At 18.6% G+C, this 19,371-nt stretch overlaps 1 protein-coding gene and 2 pseudogenes across 1 annotated transcript, besides 2 other annotated features; 2 read left to right on the top strand and 1 right to left on the bottom strand.

The window, feature by feature from the left end:
- The first annotated feature begins 2,722 nt into the window (after window positions 1-2,722).
- PmUG01_03011200 lies at window positions 2,723-3,620 on the top strand (annotated as a pseudogene).
- Window positions 2,723-3,620: a sequence feature (fam-m protein, pseudogene).
- Window positions 3,621-12,157: 8,537 nt separating this feature from the next.
- Window positions 12,158-13,027, top strand: PmUG01_03011100 (Plasmodium exported protein, unknown function; the record flags this gene model as incomplete). The annotated part of the gene is made up of 2 exons (XM_029008747.1): window positions 12,158-12,244; window positions 12,371-13,027. The coding sequence occupies 2 exons, from the start codon at window positions 12,158-12,160 to the stop codon at window positions 13,025-13,027; spliced, it is 744 nt and encodes a 247-aa protein (XP_028859343.1).
- A 2,497-nt stretch (window positions 13,028-15,524) lies between these two features.
- Window positions 15,525-16,670, bottom strand: PmUG01_03011000 (annotated as a pseudogene).
- Window positions 15,525-16,670: a sequence feature (PIR protein, pseudogene).
- Window positions 16,671-19,371: the final 2,701 nt, after the last annotated feature.

Here is a 19,371-nt window from a genome sequence, read left to right as displayed (position 1 = left end):
TATTAAATAACAGTTAAGCATATATTTGTATATAATGTTATTGTGTCCTTTTTAAAGAAAAATTCGAATAGCTGTTAACACAAAAATACATATAAGTAACATTGATAAGAAATATATACATTATCGTGTAATAATATCATTATATATGTATTTAGACTTTTTTTTTTTTTCTTCTTTTCCTAATAAAATGAAATATATATAAATAAAGATTATTACTTGTATTAATGTAATTAATTCTTTTTATTCTTTTGATTTTCTAAATAATGTAAACTACAAATCAAATAATTACTACTAGTGATAACATATATTTTTTTTTTATTGTGTAACTTTTGTAATTTATTTCTAATATAATCCATTATAATGCTATAATTATGCTGTTAATATTTTTTTATATTTAATACATTGTACGGTGAAATGAATACTAAAAAAAAGTAAATTATGCTAAATTATTTTTAGGCTTCTTTAAAGTACGTTCTATTAAATGGCCTTATGACACTTAATATTGAATATATATATAAATTTGCTAAATATTAAATATTTATGGTATATATTATATCCTTGAGTAGTTTTAAAATTGTATAAATTATTTTAAGCATATGTATTTATGTATATAGCTACTGTAACTTTAGAATTGTTATGATTTCATTTTTTCTAAATTATAATTAATAAAATTTATATTTAGGTATATAAATGAAAATAATTTTGTTTACTTCTACAAAATATAAAAATTTATTATGTTATACATATGATGAAGAAAATTATAGGGTTATATATTTGAAAAAAATGAAAAATAAACTGTAACTTTGTAATAAAATATAACAAAATTATAATTGCATATAGATGTAATAATATACTAGATTAAATATTATAAATTTTAATGAAATCTTATGGTTATATTTCTGTAATTATTAATTCATATATTAGAATAAATACATTAATATAATATTATTTATATTTTGGTTTTTACTGTATTTTATAGCTTTATGAAAAAATATTTTTAAAACCACTATTATTTGTTTACCGTGCATTCAAAATAAGAAAGTCGTGTATTAATTTATATTAATTTTAAAACATAAGCGGGTAAGTTATATCAAAAAATAATTCATATGTATTTTCAACAACATAACATATTCTATAATAATGTAAATATATTTTATTTTTTCTAATTTTAAATTTTTAGTTACAAAGAGTTCTTAAAAGATATATTATTTTGAGAAAATAAAATATATATTTATATCTATCTTTTTATATGTATATATATATATATATATATATATACATAATTATAATTAATTTTTGTAAATATTTTAATTATATACTTGTAAGTATCAAATTTTTTTAAGGGAACAAATATATAACGTTATATTTCATATATTATCAAATATTTAGGGTGATATAATATTTATATAATTATCACTGTACGTGTTACAATATGCAAAAGACAGAATTACTGCGAAATAACTAATTATTACTGTAAAAATATTTTTAATATAGTATTATTTATTTATATGCTTATTTTTGTTGATTATGTTATACCTTTAATATATACTTTTGCACTACTTTTGTGTAAAAAAAATAAATAAATAATTATATAATCCTTATAAAAAAAAGCAGAAAAATAACTAAATTGTATATATTCTTAAAATATATTGTTATTCTTTTATATTTGTTATGTGTATAATAAAATATATATATATTTTTTTCTTATTTTTAAATTCCTTTCATTTGAAATATTTCTGAATGACTGCAATTGGATTTAATATTTTTTACTAAATTTACTGTCAATCTTTTATTTTTTTTATGTTAATATTTGTACTAATAATATATATTTAAATGAAAAGAAAAGAATAAAATAAATAGATATATGTGAAGAATTTTCCTTTATAAATAATTATACAAAATCAAATTAAATAGAAATTATAATTTTCAAGAATTATGATACAAAATTAAGAAAATAACATTTGGAATTAATTAAAAGTTACGTTTCTTTAAGAACTATAAGAAGTATATTATAAATTGAATTTTATATATATATCATTGACAGTAAAAATTGTAGGCGAATAAGTACTATCTAAATCGCTTGTTGTAATTAATACAATAAAAAATTTGTACAAAATTCCATTTTTACATTTACTATTCTTACAATCATTATGATATAATAATTAATATATTTTAAGGATAATCACGAGTTTTTCTAAAATATAAATTTTACAAAGTTAGACTTATTTATAGGATAATATATTTAAAATTTGTAATTATTATCCTAATATGTAGAGGAGAGCATCATACATATATTGTGCATGTTCTACGTTGTTTGTAAAGCTCAAACATTACAAATATTAGGAAATTGTATATATATCTTTTTATTTTATCTTATAATGAATAGTATTAATAACAAAATTATTTGATTAGTGTAGTATATTAAATAGTTGTATTTTGCGTTTTGAATAATTATGAATGAATTCAAATATTTTATTTAATTAAATTTATTTGTTTTTAAAACAAAATTTAGATTAAACCTATAAAATACGTTTTTAAAGTTATTTTTCTTTATGAACAATGTAAAATGCATTGTAGTTATATGCACAGTATTAAGTACTTATGAAGCTTTAATAAAAAAAAAATTATAAAATAAATGGAGCATCCTTTATAATTAGAAGTATGTTATATTATTTTTATTAATTTTCTTAGTGAATATATTACTAAATTGAATATATAAATTATGAAAAAAAAATTTAAGTCACTGTTATTTATTAAAATTTGTAGTTTTATCATTTTAAGTTGGATATTTCTTTTTCTCAGAGATGTGGTATGATAATATTATTTACATGTATTTGTAGTATTCATATTTTTGGTGTTTTATTTTTGTTATTACTGTTTTATATTTTTAAATATGTTCTTTTAAATAATAAAAATTTACTTAGTTTTTTCAGAGAACATTTAACAAAATAATTTGATGAAGATGAAACTTTGGTAGAACATTAAATAAAAAACTTGTAGATTACTAGTAAAAAGTAAAAAAAATAATAATTCGGGTATCTTATGGTTAAAAGAGATACCAAATAATGGAGAAAGCAAACAAAATGATATACCTATTGATGAAAAAGTGCCCAAAGGAAAAAACAAAGATTCTTATATATGTTCATTAACAAAAGGGAAATACAATAAATAAGTTATTGATTATAATAATGGATTCTTTGATGGAAAACATTTCAAATTTGAAAGAAAATGGGTCAAAAAAATAGATCATAATTATCATATTAAAAAAAATAGAACGATTGCTACTATAGCTTCACAAAAAACTAATATTTAGAAAATACCGATATCTTGTTTATATATTTATTTCTATTTTATTGTTGGGAATAGGATTTCCAATATTACAAAAACATAGTTTGTTGCCACTATTTGTAGATGAAATTTATAATGCACTGAAGTTAGATTTGTGATGTGTTGTGGTACTGAAGGCCTTGATGGATATTGCTGGACATCATTTTTTTTATATAGCCTATGGTGTAATTTTGGTTCCAATAGTTATATTAATAGTTACATTGGTTTATAAGAACCTTAAAAATAGGGAGAAATAAAATAAAATTAAATTTAGGGCCTATTTAAATGAATAATATCTAATATGCTAATTTTATTAAGGAAGTCTTTTATAAGAAATAATATCATTAGATATATACTTTTTTTACACGTATCCATTATGATTAAATTTTACAAGTACAAATACATATACCTGGACATTTTAATACATATCAATAAAGAAAATGTTCTTTTTTTTTTGTTTTTTGTGAATTTTAATGTTTTTATATTTTTATTTTTATGTATTGTCTATACATTATTAAATATTATGTTTTATTATATCTTTTTAAATTTTTAAGAAAAATAAATATTTGTATGGTAAATAAAATGTTTAATAGCATATTTCATACACTATAATTGAAGTGTGATTATTTGCAATTCAATTAAAAAGCGATTCTTTCTGTTTCTTATCTTGTTTTATTTTAAGTTTATTATTTGTTAATATAATAAAAAAGAAAAATGAATTATTATTTATAAATTAAAAATAAGTGTGTGCTATTTGTATGTAAAAAAATGAAATGAAAGTTTTTTATCGCACTGATATATATATATATTTATATTACTTAAAAAAGCTTAATATTTATTCTCTAAAATATGTTTTATGATAAATTTATTATAAAACATATTTAATGTAAAAGATATTTTAATAAAATAATCTTTTTTTGCATTGTTTAAAAAAGAATATATAAACATATAATAAAATAATACATTTCTTGATTATTACTAATTTGTAATTGCTTAATAAATCCTTATTTCTAAATGTTCACAATTAAATGAAGAGTTAACTCCAATTAAATTTTTGTTATTCCACCTAAATTTTGCGTTTATTCAATTTTACAAAAATATTTAAATAAATATTAAAAATTTGTAAATAAATATACATTATATATATTTTCTTACTTTTTACATAAATATAGTATTAAATTAAGGTATTAACTATAATCATAGGTTAATATTTAAATTGTATAAATTCTTTTTTTTTTTGTCTTTATCGTAAGATTAAAATTATATATATATGCATTTGTTTACAAAGAGTTAAAATATCATTAGAGGAATGAAAATAACTATATATTTCTTAGAATCTTATAATGTTGTGTAATTATATGATTGTGTCCTATTTTCTATATCTATATATATATTACGAGTTAGATTATTTTAAAGAAGTATAAAAATATGTATATTTTACATTAACAATTACTAAATCATTTATATTTATAACGTTAATTTTTTAAATGAAATATAATTAAAGTAAAAGTGATATTTTTTTATAGATAATTTATTAATACAAAACAATGCTTCTTTTGGTTAGATAAGCTTTAATTAAGTTTATATAAAAACTTACTATATTTTTTGTACAAGGTTTTGTTAAATAAGAGTAATGTATATAGTTTCGCGTTTAACTACTTTACTAGTATATTTCATGATTAATTTTTATTTATAAAATATTATTTTTAATAGATTTAACTTAAAATGATAATGTAGCATTAATATATTTTTTTGTTATACAACTTATGTGTACTTTAAAAAATAATATTTAGTCAGTAAAATAACCCATGAATATTTTTTTCTTTGTAAAAGTATGCATAGGAATATAATGAAAATGAGACTACCATATATGGAGATACTGCATTGAAGAAGTGAACAAATAACTAACATGTATTTTAGCAATATATATATATATATATATATATGTATTTTTTCGATAATATTATATATTACTATAATGTGTTAAAATTTTTAATTCTATATGAACAGCATTTTTATGTATAGACATATAGAATAATCCTATTTTTATAGTATGTCATTTTTATTAGTGCCTTTACAAATAAAAAAAAACCATATTATTATATGGAACAGAATAAGTGTTACTTTATTCAGTACTTGTTTAAGTAGAAACAATGTAAAGACTGGAGATACCAATACATATTTATTATAAATTTAAAAAATAGTTCTGCAATAAAATATGTTATAAACCTTTTTATTACAGGTTATAATATAACTGTGCTTATATAATTGATTTTATTGTTCTTAGGAAGACGAAATACACCTTTGTAAATATATATATATAATATTCTTTTAAACTATCCATTCTTTTAACAATTTTTATAAATTTTTAGGAACTGTTCAAAAAATTTTGTGTGAATTTTATATTTCATGAAATAATAGAATCAGCACTAAAATTAAACACTAGATATTGAAGGAATTTATATAAGTAGAACTAGATATATGATTTTAATAAAGGATAATACCAAAATTTTTTGAATTATTATGTGTTGTTATAAACAAATAATTTTCATTTAATCTTAGATGAAACTTATATAAATGGAAGAAAATAATAAAATTATTTTTGATTTAATTATTGTATACGACCAATTGGAGTTAATATGAAATATTAAAAATAGGATAATTAAAATATTAAGAATTTTTTTTTCGTAAATATTTTCCGAAATTTTCGAATTAAATTGTATTACCATAATTAGTGATAATTTTATTCTGATTTAAACATACATAAACAATAACTTTTAATTCTATCGTTGTAGGACAGTTATATTTTTGACAGTGTACATACAAATAATTATTATAGTTATGTCCCTATAAAATTATGTAGTTATAATGAAGCATCTTTTCCTTCATCGCAAGAAGTTCCGTTCATATTACTCACAATTCTGTAAATACTTCGTATATTTTCGAGGTTAATTGCACAGTTATATAATTTAAATATCTATATATTACAAATGATTCTTTAATTTGATTTTACATTTATAAGTTCTATAGTGAGACTTTCCAATATAAATATATTTAATAATAAATATAATTCATTTTAAAAGTGGTATCTGAATTATGCACTCTCTAAACACATTTTTCGAATTAAAATAAACTAATTTATTATTGAAAATAATGAGGAATAACTGAACCTAGAGCAATAAACATTTATACTGAAGAACATAATCAAATAATCTTGAGGTTGTATCAGTATATCTGAATGCATGTCACATATACCTTTTGCAAAAAAAGATATAATAACGCATATTGCATCAAGGGAGGTATAATTTTTTTATCATTACAATTATTAATAAAGATCATATGGATTATCATTGTTGCTAAATAAAAAATTTATTTTATTTTATATGATTTATCTTGTTATATTTTATATTGTGATTCTAATTCATAAGAATCTTTTATATGAATATTTTAGAAAGTATACAGGTATAAAGAGTATAAATCAAACTTAATTTTTCTTCTTTTAAAATACATACTGCACTGTTGTAAGTGTTATATAATATATCCAATTTAATTTTTTATTAAAACATCAACATGTGGTGTATCCAAATGTATTTATTTTAATTAGTAATTGTAAAAGTTATTATTACATGATATAATTGATGTGACATATATTAATACAAGTAATTCATTATTATGTTCCATGGAAAATAAAAATTTTCAAGTATTCTTACAACTTATTGAGAAGATAATGTATTTAGAAAGATATTTCTAATAAAATCAAATATAATATTTTATGTAGAAACTTAATTAAGAAAATAAGGAACACATGAAAATTAAAAACTAAAAACATGCTTGGTTTTTATACCATTAAGTTTTTACCTTTGTACTTAAATGCTTAAGAACTTATTTAAAATAAACAAACATGAAAAATACTTCTGATATTTCAAATATCATAATTATATATATATAATAATATAATATATACATATATATTCATCCCATTCATTCATTTTGTTATTTAATTAATTTTGAACTATTTTATACTTACTTATCATTGTTATCCACATGTTAATAAACAAGTTAGGGGGTTAGAAGTATATTTTAATATAAAATAGTAAAGTATTTACTGGGAAAATTTGAAACAATTTAAATTATATATATTGATCAATAAAGGAAAATAATTATAAAATTCATTCCTCCTGTGTAAAAGGTATTTGTATAATAGTACAAAGAAGAATAGCTGATAGATGTGTAAAATTATAGAATTCAAAATTTATAAATTTATTGAACATTTAGATATAAAAATAAAAAAAACCTTTATATAAGAAATTATTCTTTAATTTTTATTTTATTTTTCTCAATTTCACCATGTCTGAAAAGTTATATTATTATTATATGATAAATTATTAAAGGGAATTTTATGTATTAATCATGCATCCTTATTTTAACGTTTTCGTTTATATATGATGGGATAAGTCATTATAATATAATGAAAAATTCAACAAAAAATTTTCATTAATTATATTCTAATATACTTAATAAATATTTTCATGTTTATTTAATTTATTAAGTACCGTTTAAAATATAATGTAACGGTTTAATGAGTACTTAAATAATTAAAATTGTAGCTTTAATTAATATTTTTATATACAAATAAAAAGGGAACGTCAATAAAATAATTATAGCTTTATTTTATTTATTTTAATTTTGAATACCTATATATTTGTGTATTATATTCTTTAATATGATAAAAATTATATTTTATAAATATTTATGCTGTTATGGTGAAACGAACAAATGAGCACTAAATTAAAATTTTTTCTTTTGAATTAATAATAATATTTAAGATAATTTGAAAAAAAAAAAAAAAGGAAAGAGTTTTATATTGTTTATAATAAATATTTTATTTATTAATTTTTTTCTTTTATGTATTTCTTTTTTTTCGTGTACTATTTTTTTTCATGTATTTTTTTTTTTTGTGTATTTTTATTTTTTTTCGTGTATTTTTTTTTTTTTTCGTGTATTTTTTTTTTTTTTTCGTGTATTTTTTTTTTTTTTCGTGTATTTTTTTTTTTTTTCATGTATCCTTTTTTGTTTATTTTTTATTATTTTGTTTTAATATATTATAAAAATTAAAGCTTTATACTGTAGTTTATACAGTAGATTTATTTAAAAGTGATATAAAATTAATATTAAATGCTTAAGTTTTTTCTATAGTTTAATAAATATATTATTTATTAAAAAAATAACGAATAATATTATAATTATTTTGTACATTATGTAAATTACTAACATAATATAAACAAATAGAAATGTTGCAAACTTAAAATGTATCACAGAAAAAAAAAGAAATATAATTAAAAGTACTTTTATTTAAGAAAAAATAGTTGAGCAACAAATTATATATTTTTATTTTTTTATTTAATATGTATAAATTCGCAAAGAACTATAGTATATATTATTAAAAAATGGAACACACATTTAAATTATAGTGCATATTATTTCATACTAAACTGCATAATTATGTATTTATTATAATAGAAAATACGTCCTTAAATAATAAAATACCTTCAAAAAAAATTGGAAAATTTATTTTTGATAATAAAAATATTTTATGTTTATTCTTTTATTTACACAGGTAAGTATTGAGTCTTATAACACTATATAGAGAACTTGTACATTTTGTTGCACATAATATGGAATAAATTATATTTATCAAAATTGTCATAATGTAATATACGTGCTAATATTTTTATATTCATTTCATATCGTTTAATTCTATAGAATTACGTTTTTTAGTTCCATATATAATATGTATAATATTATACTCTACAGTTCTAACGCTGATTTTTCAAAATTTTATTGCATATTTTATCCTATATATGTCAAATTAATTATTATATTATAAAAATTATTATATTTGTTTCAATTCAATATTAATATATGCAATATTTTTATTATTATTAGATTTTAGAAAATACATTAATCGTTTCATTTTTCAGTATAAATAGTTATAATGTTTTACCTATATATTCATTGAATTGTACTTACATATATATATATATATATTTATATTTATATGTATATCTATTATGTGGATGATTTCTTATAATAAATATTATATGCCCCATATTAAACTTGAGTAATGATATTAATATTGTTATGTACTTAATTTGAATGTAATTTTATATTTTCTTTATATCTTCTTCATAATGTATAAACTTAAATAAAATAATTATTCTTTAATTTTATATATATTTTTTTAAGGTTCTTAAACATGTTACCTAGTATCTTTTATATAAACCTTTTATGGTTCTGTTAGAATTATACTCATTCGTATATTACTACTCTTGTAATTATGTCGGTCAAAATTTTTATTCTGACATTTAATTTTGTTTGATATTTTTTTAAAATACCCTTTAATTAATTTGTTCATGCCCGTATATCATATGAACAAATATATTATCTAATAACAATTTATAAATTATAATTTTGTGCAGCATTATATGTTATACAACATCGCTAGTTATTAGAATGTGTCTGATTACACGAAAAATCATTTATCAATATTTGTTTATTTTGTTCATTTAGTTGTATCCATGCATTTACTTTTTTTTCTTAATGAATACAATAGATAAAATTGTATGAAGTAAATCAGTTTTTAGAAAGAATGAATATTTGTAAATAAAAAACTACCGAAAAATAGTAATTTTATGTAGTAGTAAAATAGAGGGATTGTAGATATGCATTCTCATTTTTAATTAGAATAATTTATAGTGTTAGCAAAAGAAAAAATTAGAAAACTCCTGTAAAAAAAAATAATGTAATTACTGGAAATTAATAGATAAATTCAATCCAGGTAACATGAGCATCCTTGTTCTGGTGATTAACACCGATGAAAGTAGATTTTACGGAAAGTTGGATTTATTTATATTTAGTATTACGGTGGTTATCGTTAACAAAATTTTAAAATGGTACATTTTTGCGTGCAAATACAAAAATGATTGCCATCTTGTCTTATACAGTTATTTTAATGACCATTATATAATCAATTACATTTTTCATCATAGGTGAGAAGATATTTTGTAGAAATTGTACTGTGGGAACCTTTTTTTAGAGAAGGTATAAGTTATAATTTATATATTAAATTGTAAAAAACAAAATAATTTCGAACATTTTTTTTTTAAAAGTGCAAGAACTTAGGTTTTTCTTTGTAATAAATTATATTCATTATATAATCGAAATTTATTATAATCCTCAATAATTCAATATATATATAAATATCATGTTTTATTTTGGACAGTGTATTGTGAATATAATGTAAATATGAACATAATATAATATAAACTAAAGCTCGATATTATTTTATATTTAATTTGCTTTATTATTATGCACGTATATTAATATTATATATTAAATATAAATAAGATCTAATTCGAAATGTGTGTAAACGCTATTAAGATATATATGTATATATACATGTATATATATAACAAAAAAATTCAATAAATGTATATATATTTACTGTGGAATATATTAAATTTTTTGCCATAAAATTAAACTATTTATACTCTATATATAAATTTAGGGAAAAAATAAATAATTTAGAAGAATTCTGATTTATTATTTAAAAGAAAGGATTACAAAAATGTTTACAAATCATGCATGTTGCCAAAACAAGAAATTTGTATTTATAAAAAAATTGTTAGATGGATTTTTTTATGTCGTGAGTGTATTGTTCATAATATATTTAATAGTATATGTTGATTGTCATAAAATATTAAATGTGTTAACCTATACTGTACAGAAATATTATATGAGTACAAAATGATATGAACAAAATGTCCGAAAAATTATAACTAAATGAGCTATATTAATAATGCTAGATTGTAAATGAAATTAACATAAATAAACGTAAATAAATAATATTAATTTCTGTACATTTTTTTTTTTTTCTTAAATTTGATTAATATCTTTTCTAAAAGTATACATTTTATTAAAAAATTTGTATATATAAAAGTAAACAAATTTTAAAATATTTCACTTAGAAGTGATATTATAAATAGAACTCAATTGTGAATTATATTTTTAAAAAATTATTATACAAATATAAGAATTTTTTGTTTTTTTTTTTGCATCTAAAAAATATATTTTTTCGCATATTAGACATAATCTTATAAATATTATTTTTTAAATATACAACAAATAAAAAATAAAAGTTTTATAATTAACAAAAAAATTTCAAAAATATATTTTTTTAGTTTATTATTACGATTTTCTTATTGTCATGATAATTAATATTTTTTATGAATAATAATCGTTTGTTACGAACTATAATATTTAAGAAAAAATAATTATTAATGAGAAAGCATAATTAAAGTTTTCAATTATTTTATACTTTATACAGAATAATGCATTATTAATATGCTGTACATTTTATATTTTATTTAATCTGAGTATTTTCATATACTAAGGAATCATATGTTTTGTTTTTTATTTTATTTTGAAAAGGATTCCTAAAATAAATAATTAATATTCGATACAAAATAAATAATTTATGTATTAAAAATATTCAAAAATGAATTCATATTGTTTTATTCTAGTTAAAGTTTATTTTTTTTATAAATTGTATTATAAAGGTTAAAATTTAATAATAAAATTTTAGAGTTCATTTACATTTTCTAAGTTGCAAAATGTATTATACTAATATATATATTATTAATTTTTTTACGAAAATGTAATAAAAAAAAAAAATAAAACAAAAATATAGTATCCTTTGTCATTAAAAGGATGTTATATTATTATTAATTTGTTCATAACAGGATATATTAGAACATTAAAAATGTACAGCATGAAAGAGAAAATTAGACTATTCTTTTTTATTAAAGTTTTTAAGTTTATCCTTTTAAATGAGTATGTCATTTTATGTAGTAATGTGGTATGGCAATATTAATTATAGACACGTTTATTATTCATTTTTATAGTATCTTTTTTTTATTAATCATACTTGTTTTTAGTATTATATTACTTGTTTTTTTAAATAAGGAATACTTGGTTTTTTCAGAGTAACGTTAATAAAAATTTCCATAAAAAACACGATGATTATAGAATAACGGATATTAGAACTTATGGGTCAGTGGAAGTTCATAAAAACGAAAGGATTTCTAATATTGAAAGAATGAAAGGAGGTATACCAAATATTGGAGTGTATGAAATAAAAGATATATCTAATAATAAAAAGGGAACCAAAGAAAAAAATAAAAAACAATGTAAAAGTTCATTAAATAATAAAGGAGTACTTGAACAAGCTATGAATGTTAAATCTTCTGCCCACACCGAAGGAATTACATATTCTGATAAAGGTACACTAAAGAATAAAAATTATCTAAAGAAAGTTAGGGGAGTTGTAAGAACTGGTTTTAAGTTTTTAAGGAAATTTATAGATAGAAAAGGAGTTCTTTTTAATTTTTTATTTATCTTGCATTTAGCACTTGCAATATTAATTACGGTAGCAGCATTAATTGAAGGTATTGTTCCATACACAGAGGATGTAAAGAAGGTTTTTCCGTTTCTTTTACGATCACTTCTTATATTTTGGATTTTATTTTTATTAGGTATTTTTTGTATCTGCAGAAAAGCTGTAAAACATGAAAAGTTGACGCATATGAAAAGTGAGATGCATCATAAAGCACATACTTCTTTAAGTGCAATACACTTTTAGAACAATTAAAATTTAAAATTTTCTAATTTATATATGCAAAGAACAAACAATTCTATAACTTTATAGATTTCATAGGTCTACCTATGGGAGTCAAGTTTTTTTGAACTACGAGAGTACAAATGTACACTTAATTTTTTGTTAATTTGAATATTTAAATGTTTTTGACACTTTATTTTAAAATATTTTTCAAGAATAACATAAAACAGTGTTTCATATATATATGTCGGTAAATAAAATGAATTATTTGAAAAATATATGTATATAACATAAAATGAACACATAAAAGCACAATTTATATATTTTTTTTTGATATATGTGAGACTTTGTATTAGTAGCTGTAAAAAATATTCTTGCTTATGCTTAGTCTTTACTATTATTAAATTACTATTTTCTGACTTAATTAAAAAAATGTTTAATAATTTTTTTTCAATTAAGTGTAAACATTTCCTGTTTTCCACATGAAGAAATGAGGTGGATGAATGTAATTGTGTTGTTATATATATATATATTGTATATAAATAACAACTGAATTATTAGCTGGATTATATCACTATTACATATATATTTTTTTTTTCGTACAAAATAAATTTATTTTATTAAGAATAAGTTTAAAAAAAAAAAATCAATAATATTTAATTAATTAGATCATATAAGTAGTTCCGAATAATATATTTGACTATAAGTTTTTATTTATTCTGCTTCGTTGTCTTTCGATTATTAAAAAATAATTTGTTTATTTAGTAATAAAATTTTTTTGTAAGGCACATAAAGATATAAAATATTTATAATATTTTAAATATTAAAAGGCGAAACACATACATCATTTTTGTTTATTTTAATAATCTTATTCCGCTGGATTTTATTATCGAATTATAAACATTATTATATATATGCATTATTATACATTAGAGCTTTTGATTAATATTAGGTTCCATTATACAGTGTTCTATAGAATGTTACATTTGTTTTGTATTTAATTGCTTTTTTAAGGAGTTCCATAAATAATATTTGGGTGTACAGAATGACTTAATATTTAGTAAATATGTTTTTATTTTATTTATGTTTGTTCTACATTTTGCTCTGCATATATATTACACTATACATTTCATGATAGGAGCTTTATTATTTTAACTTTTCTTCTTTTTTTATATTTAACTTTATATTAGTTAAATATATGTAAAGTTGAATACTATATGAATTGGTTAAATAAATTTTGAATATTGCATTATGTATGATAAAAAAAATCTCATACCTACATTAACATAGTAACTTCATTTGTACAGTATAATTCAAGATCACATATAGCTATGTATAATATTTAAAATGAGCTCTTATTATAAATTTTCTAATTCACAAATAATATGAGCAACGGACAATTTTATATGATTAAAAATGGGAATCTCATTAACTAAAATATCATATGTTAAGTTATGTGTAAGATTTCCATGGAGACTATGAAAATGGAATTTTACATGAAATATTAAGCAAAAAAGGATTATCTTTCAAGTTCTCTTATATTTTATATATTATTGTCTTTATTGCTATTGCATTTATGGGAATATTTTATATTTTTTTCCTTTTGTATAAAATAAATAAAAATGAAAAATAGAAGCATAAATATTCTTCGTTGCTGTTGAAATATACTTTAGTGAATATATTATAATTACAAAATAGTTTCTCATATTTTTATTTTATTTTATTTTATGTCTATTCGTTTACTTGACATATATGTTGTATAAATAAAAGAAAATTAACGGAAGAAAAAAATAAAGAGTGGTACCTGAAAACAATATTTATGAATTATTAGGAAACTCCTAGCCTTGTCACCATTTAAATTTTAAACAAAGCTAAAATCAGTATTCCTTATAGTCAACTATAATTATCCTTAGTACAATGGAAAACAGAATATGTGCATATAAGTGAAAAAACGTTAAAATTTTTGTATAACTTATTAATTATTTAATTATATATAATTTTAGGGAAACAAGTAACAATATAAACTTAAAATAAAGTTTGTTACAAATAAAATATATTTATTGTTTATTTACAGACTGATTTTTTTATTTTAAATTTTTACTTTTTGTATTTATATAATAATATTATATGTTATTAATATTTATATTCTACTTTTCATTTTCTTCATTCCTTTTTTAATACTTAATAAACATTACATAATATTATTCTGTAAGAATATCAGTATTTACTGAGTAATATTTTGTTATATATTTAAGTTTTAAAATTATTTTTTTTGCACTTTAAACAAAATCAATGTATAAGTGTATTTATGTGCTTCTGGCTCCCGCAATAGCATTGCATTTATGTTAATCTATTCCTTATGTAATTTTTATACCATCATTGTTGTAATTTTAATAAACATTTATTCTTTTGTTTATTTTTAGTTAATCTTATTTATTAATAAATTTCCACACGGATGTAACTTTCATATGAATGAGTATTAGTTTTTCTATTGTAAATAATATAGAGTGAAGCTTTTATTTCAAAGATGCACTTTAGGTTGATGACCTATATTATGTAAACTTCCTTTATAATTTCTATCAACTTCATAAATTTTTTTTAAGGAATCTCTTGGGTCTTTTTTGACTTCTTCAAGTTCAATTGTTCTTTGTTTTGTTAAATGACCGTTTAGCCATAATTTTATTGGAGTAAACTATATGAAAAAAGAAAGAATATATATATATTCTTAAAAACATAATTTTTTTTTTTTGGTAATTACTTGTGAAATTGAACATAATAGTTGTGGCAGAATATAAGCCCTATCAACTATAATTATCATTAACATTATATAAAAAAAATAAGGTAACATATGTTAGCAATGCGACAGTCGTTGTTAAAACTGGCAATGAAAACATAACTTTTCGAAGGTGCTAATATGTTTGGTACATCAGGATATGTAGTAACATCCCACATTGTTTTATCATATGTTTTTTTAAAATTTTTTAATTCTTCACAAAATTCGTTCTTTATATTTCCATTACATTCCTTGAAATGTTCAATATAAAATTTGTAACAACTTTCAGGATTTTCACAACTTGCAGCTTTATACTTATTAGATCTGTAATCTTTAAAACCCGGATATAATTTGTATAGGTTTTCAAGTTTCTTTAAAATATGCTGATCAACTTTTTTTATTTCTTGCATACATGTATTATCTATATGGGTGGAAATTTCCTTATATCCTTTAAACCAACTATAATCCTCACTATATTGATTATCTTCATTTATCTGGTAATTCAAGTACTTACAGCGTTTGAGGCTATCGTTTTTATAGCTGTCTCTTAATTTATTTATATATTTACCAATATTTTGACAAGCAGTAGTAAAATTTTAATTATTAGTTATTAAATTACCATCTTTTATATTACAATACTTTCCAGGATTTGTATTCTCCTGGGCTTCACTTGAAATAGCACTATAAATTCCTCTTTATATTTAAGAAATAATTCTATGGAATTATCCTAACAATAAAAAAATAATAATAACATATAAATTAGAAAAATTATATATTTATGAAATAAATTTTTACATTTTTTTGTGAAAAACGAATTATTGAATACTATAATATATATAATTATAATGAAGAAAACATAAATTTTACATTATTCTCTGAACTTTCGGACGTCATTGTATATAAGTATACGGTAATTAAGTAACAAAAAATAAATTCATATCAAGTTAAAAGGTATATAAATAAAAAAATGATAGATTATGTGTATATATGTGATTAAATCGTTTTTCAATAAATTTAATTTAAAAAATAAAAATTCTTAACAAAGTCTCCTTATCAGTTTTTTCTTAAAATTAATATAGGATAGAATACTTTATACAGTTTATAACATTCCCTCATTGTTGTATATATGTTGATGTCAAAAAATTAATTACTTTATATTAATTAAAAAATTTTACAGAAGAAAATGTACTCATCTATTATTTTCTTTAAAATGATGATTATATAATTAAATTGAAAGCATATACGGGAAAAAATATTAATTTTAGTATATATTCATGTAAATTGTGCATTGCATTGGAATATCTACTTAGGAATCTTCATTGATATTTTAAAATATTATAAATACATTAGTACTATCTATTTGAAAAGTATGACATTTTCCCTTTTGATAAAGATTATTTGTTCTGAAGATTAAAATGATATTTTTCGAATTAATTCAATTAATTTTTATTACAGTTATAATAATATAAACGCCCCCTTACAAAATTCATCTTCATCATTATTACTAAAATTAGAATTTATTTAAATGAAATATAAATTTAACTAATATATAGATAAGGAATCTTTTGTAAGTTAGATATTTGATTCTTCAAAAAAAAAAAATACTTCTAAAAATAAAAGTATTTTTAAGGAGATAAACTATATTGTACAACTATGTAATAACTCATTAATTTTATATATTAAATAGGCATGATAAATTTTTTGTTGAATAATTATCGCTTTTGACTTTGTATAATAGAAATATTTATAATCAAAAAAATATATATGTAAGGAAAGATCAGATATTATTATAGTGTAAATTTATTATAGTTATAAATTAAAAATAAAATAAAATAAAAAAAAAAAATTCTCATAAGATTGTTAATAAAATTTATTGTTGAAATCATTTTGTATTTGTAGAATAATAACAATATATATTAATATATCAACATTTTTATTTATAATTTTTATATAATATATGTAATATGAATAAAACTTTATGATACGTATTTTACTTTCAATATATAATAAAATATTTTTGAAAAGTAATATCATTATATTTTACAATTATTCATATGTCACTACTATAGTATTTATCCCTATTATATGTCCTATTAGTTATTCTACGTAATAACTTATGATTCAAGGGAATCGAAAAATAATAACAGATCATTTCTGCTTTTTTTCATTTATTATATATTTGTAAAATATATTATGCTCATATGTATTAAATACTATATATAAATAAAGAGGAATTATTATATATGAATTCTATTAATATACTTAAAAGATAATTAAATATATTTTAAAAAGAATAAGAATTGTAATAAAAAAAAATTATTTTTATTATTAAAACATATATATAATGAGTTATATTTTTCTTAATAAAAAATGTAGAACTTAAAATACAAACATAATTATTGTAATAGTTAATATAAATATTTTTTAAAAGTTATTTTATGATGGATATTTTTTGTATCTTATTTTATTTTTTCATTTATAATATTATTATGACTTTTTTTTAATTTTTACATTTGAATTTCATTTAATAAAATAAAACGTTGTCAATTGAACAATATATTTCCATACGTTGAGGTTTTTATATAATGTTTTTTATATTAATACACATATGTATTTATGGGTTTACGTATGATAATCTTTTATAATTTTTCATATTTAATATATTTCAAATATACTTGCAATAAGATAAAATGATTAGAAGTGAATTAAAATATTTGTTATGTTCACATAATATATATAAAAAAATAAAAATATATATACATATTTATTATACTTGTAGATTACTCTTTAAAATAACAAAATATATGAGTAATATATATTTTATACAATGAATCATAAGAGAATTTTTTGAAAAGCCCCTATTTAAACTAAATAATTATACCTTAAAATATATAAATATTTATTACTGGAAATATAAAAAGAGAATACATAAATTATACTGAATTTATTCATAATTGTTGAAGCATGGATAATGTTAATACTAATAATAACAAAAAATAATTATTTTATTAATAAAATATTATTGTTATAAGATAATATATTTGTTTTATGCATTATAAGGATATTATATTAGAAGTTTTCATATATGTTTTAATTATGATTTTATCAATTTTTCGAAATAATTATAATTATATAACAAAAATATATTTTATTTATTTTAATTAATATTATTACTGTAATAATGATATTTTTTATAAAATAATCATAGTTATATTTATTATAGTTTTTACTTAAAATTAACCATTGTATGAAATTTATTATCTACTTATTTTTATGATACAGATTAATCGTAAAAAATTATTATTTACAAATATATATTTTATACTTTCACAAATAGATCTAGTATCAGTTTATTTTATATACATATATATATATATGGATAGTTTTAAAAATATAATAAAAAAAACTAATAACTACTAATTTTATTAACGATACAGTTATAAGAAAAATATTATTCTGTAACTACAAAAAATTCGAAAAAAAAAAAAAGTCAAAATTTATAAATTCCCCTTGGCAGGTTAAAAGAAATTCAATGAAAAATATTTATAAATGTAACATAATAAAAAGGAAAATAGGAATAAATTTGAATGGATAC

Source organism: Plasmodium malariae, assembly GCF_900090045.1.
Source record: "Plasmodium malariae genome assembly, chromosome: 3".
NCBI lineage: Eukaryota > Apicomplexa > Aconoidasida > Haemosporida > Plasmodiidae > Plasmodium > Plasmodium malariae.
The sequence above is the reverse complement of the archived record's forward strand: the minus strand, read 5'-3'. Positions and strand labels throughout refer to the sequence as shown.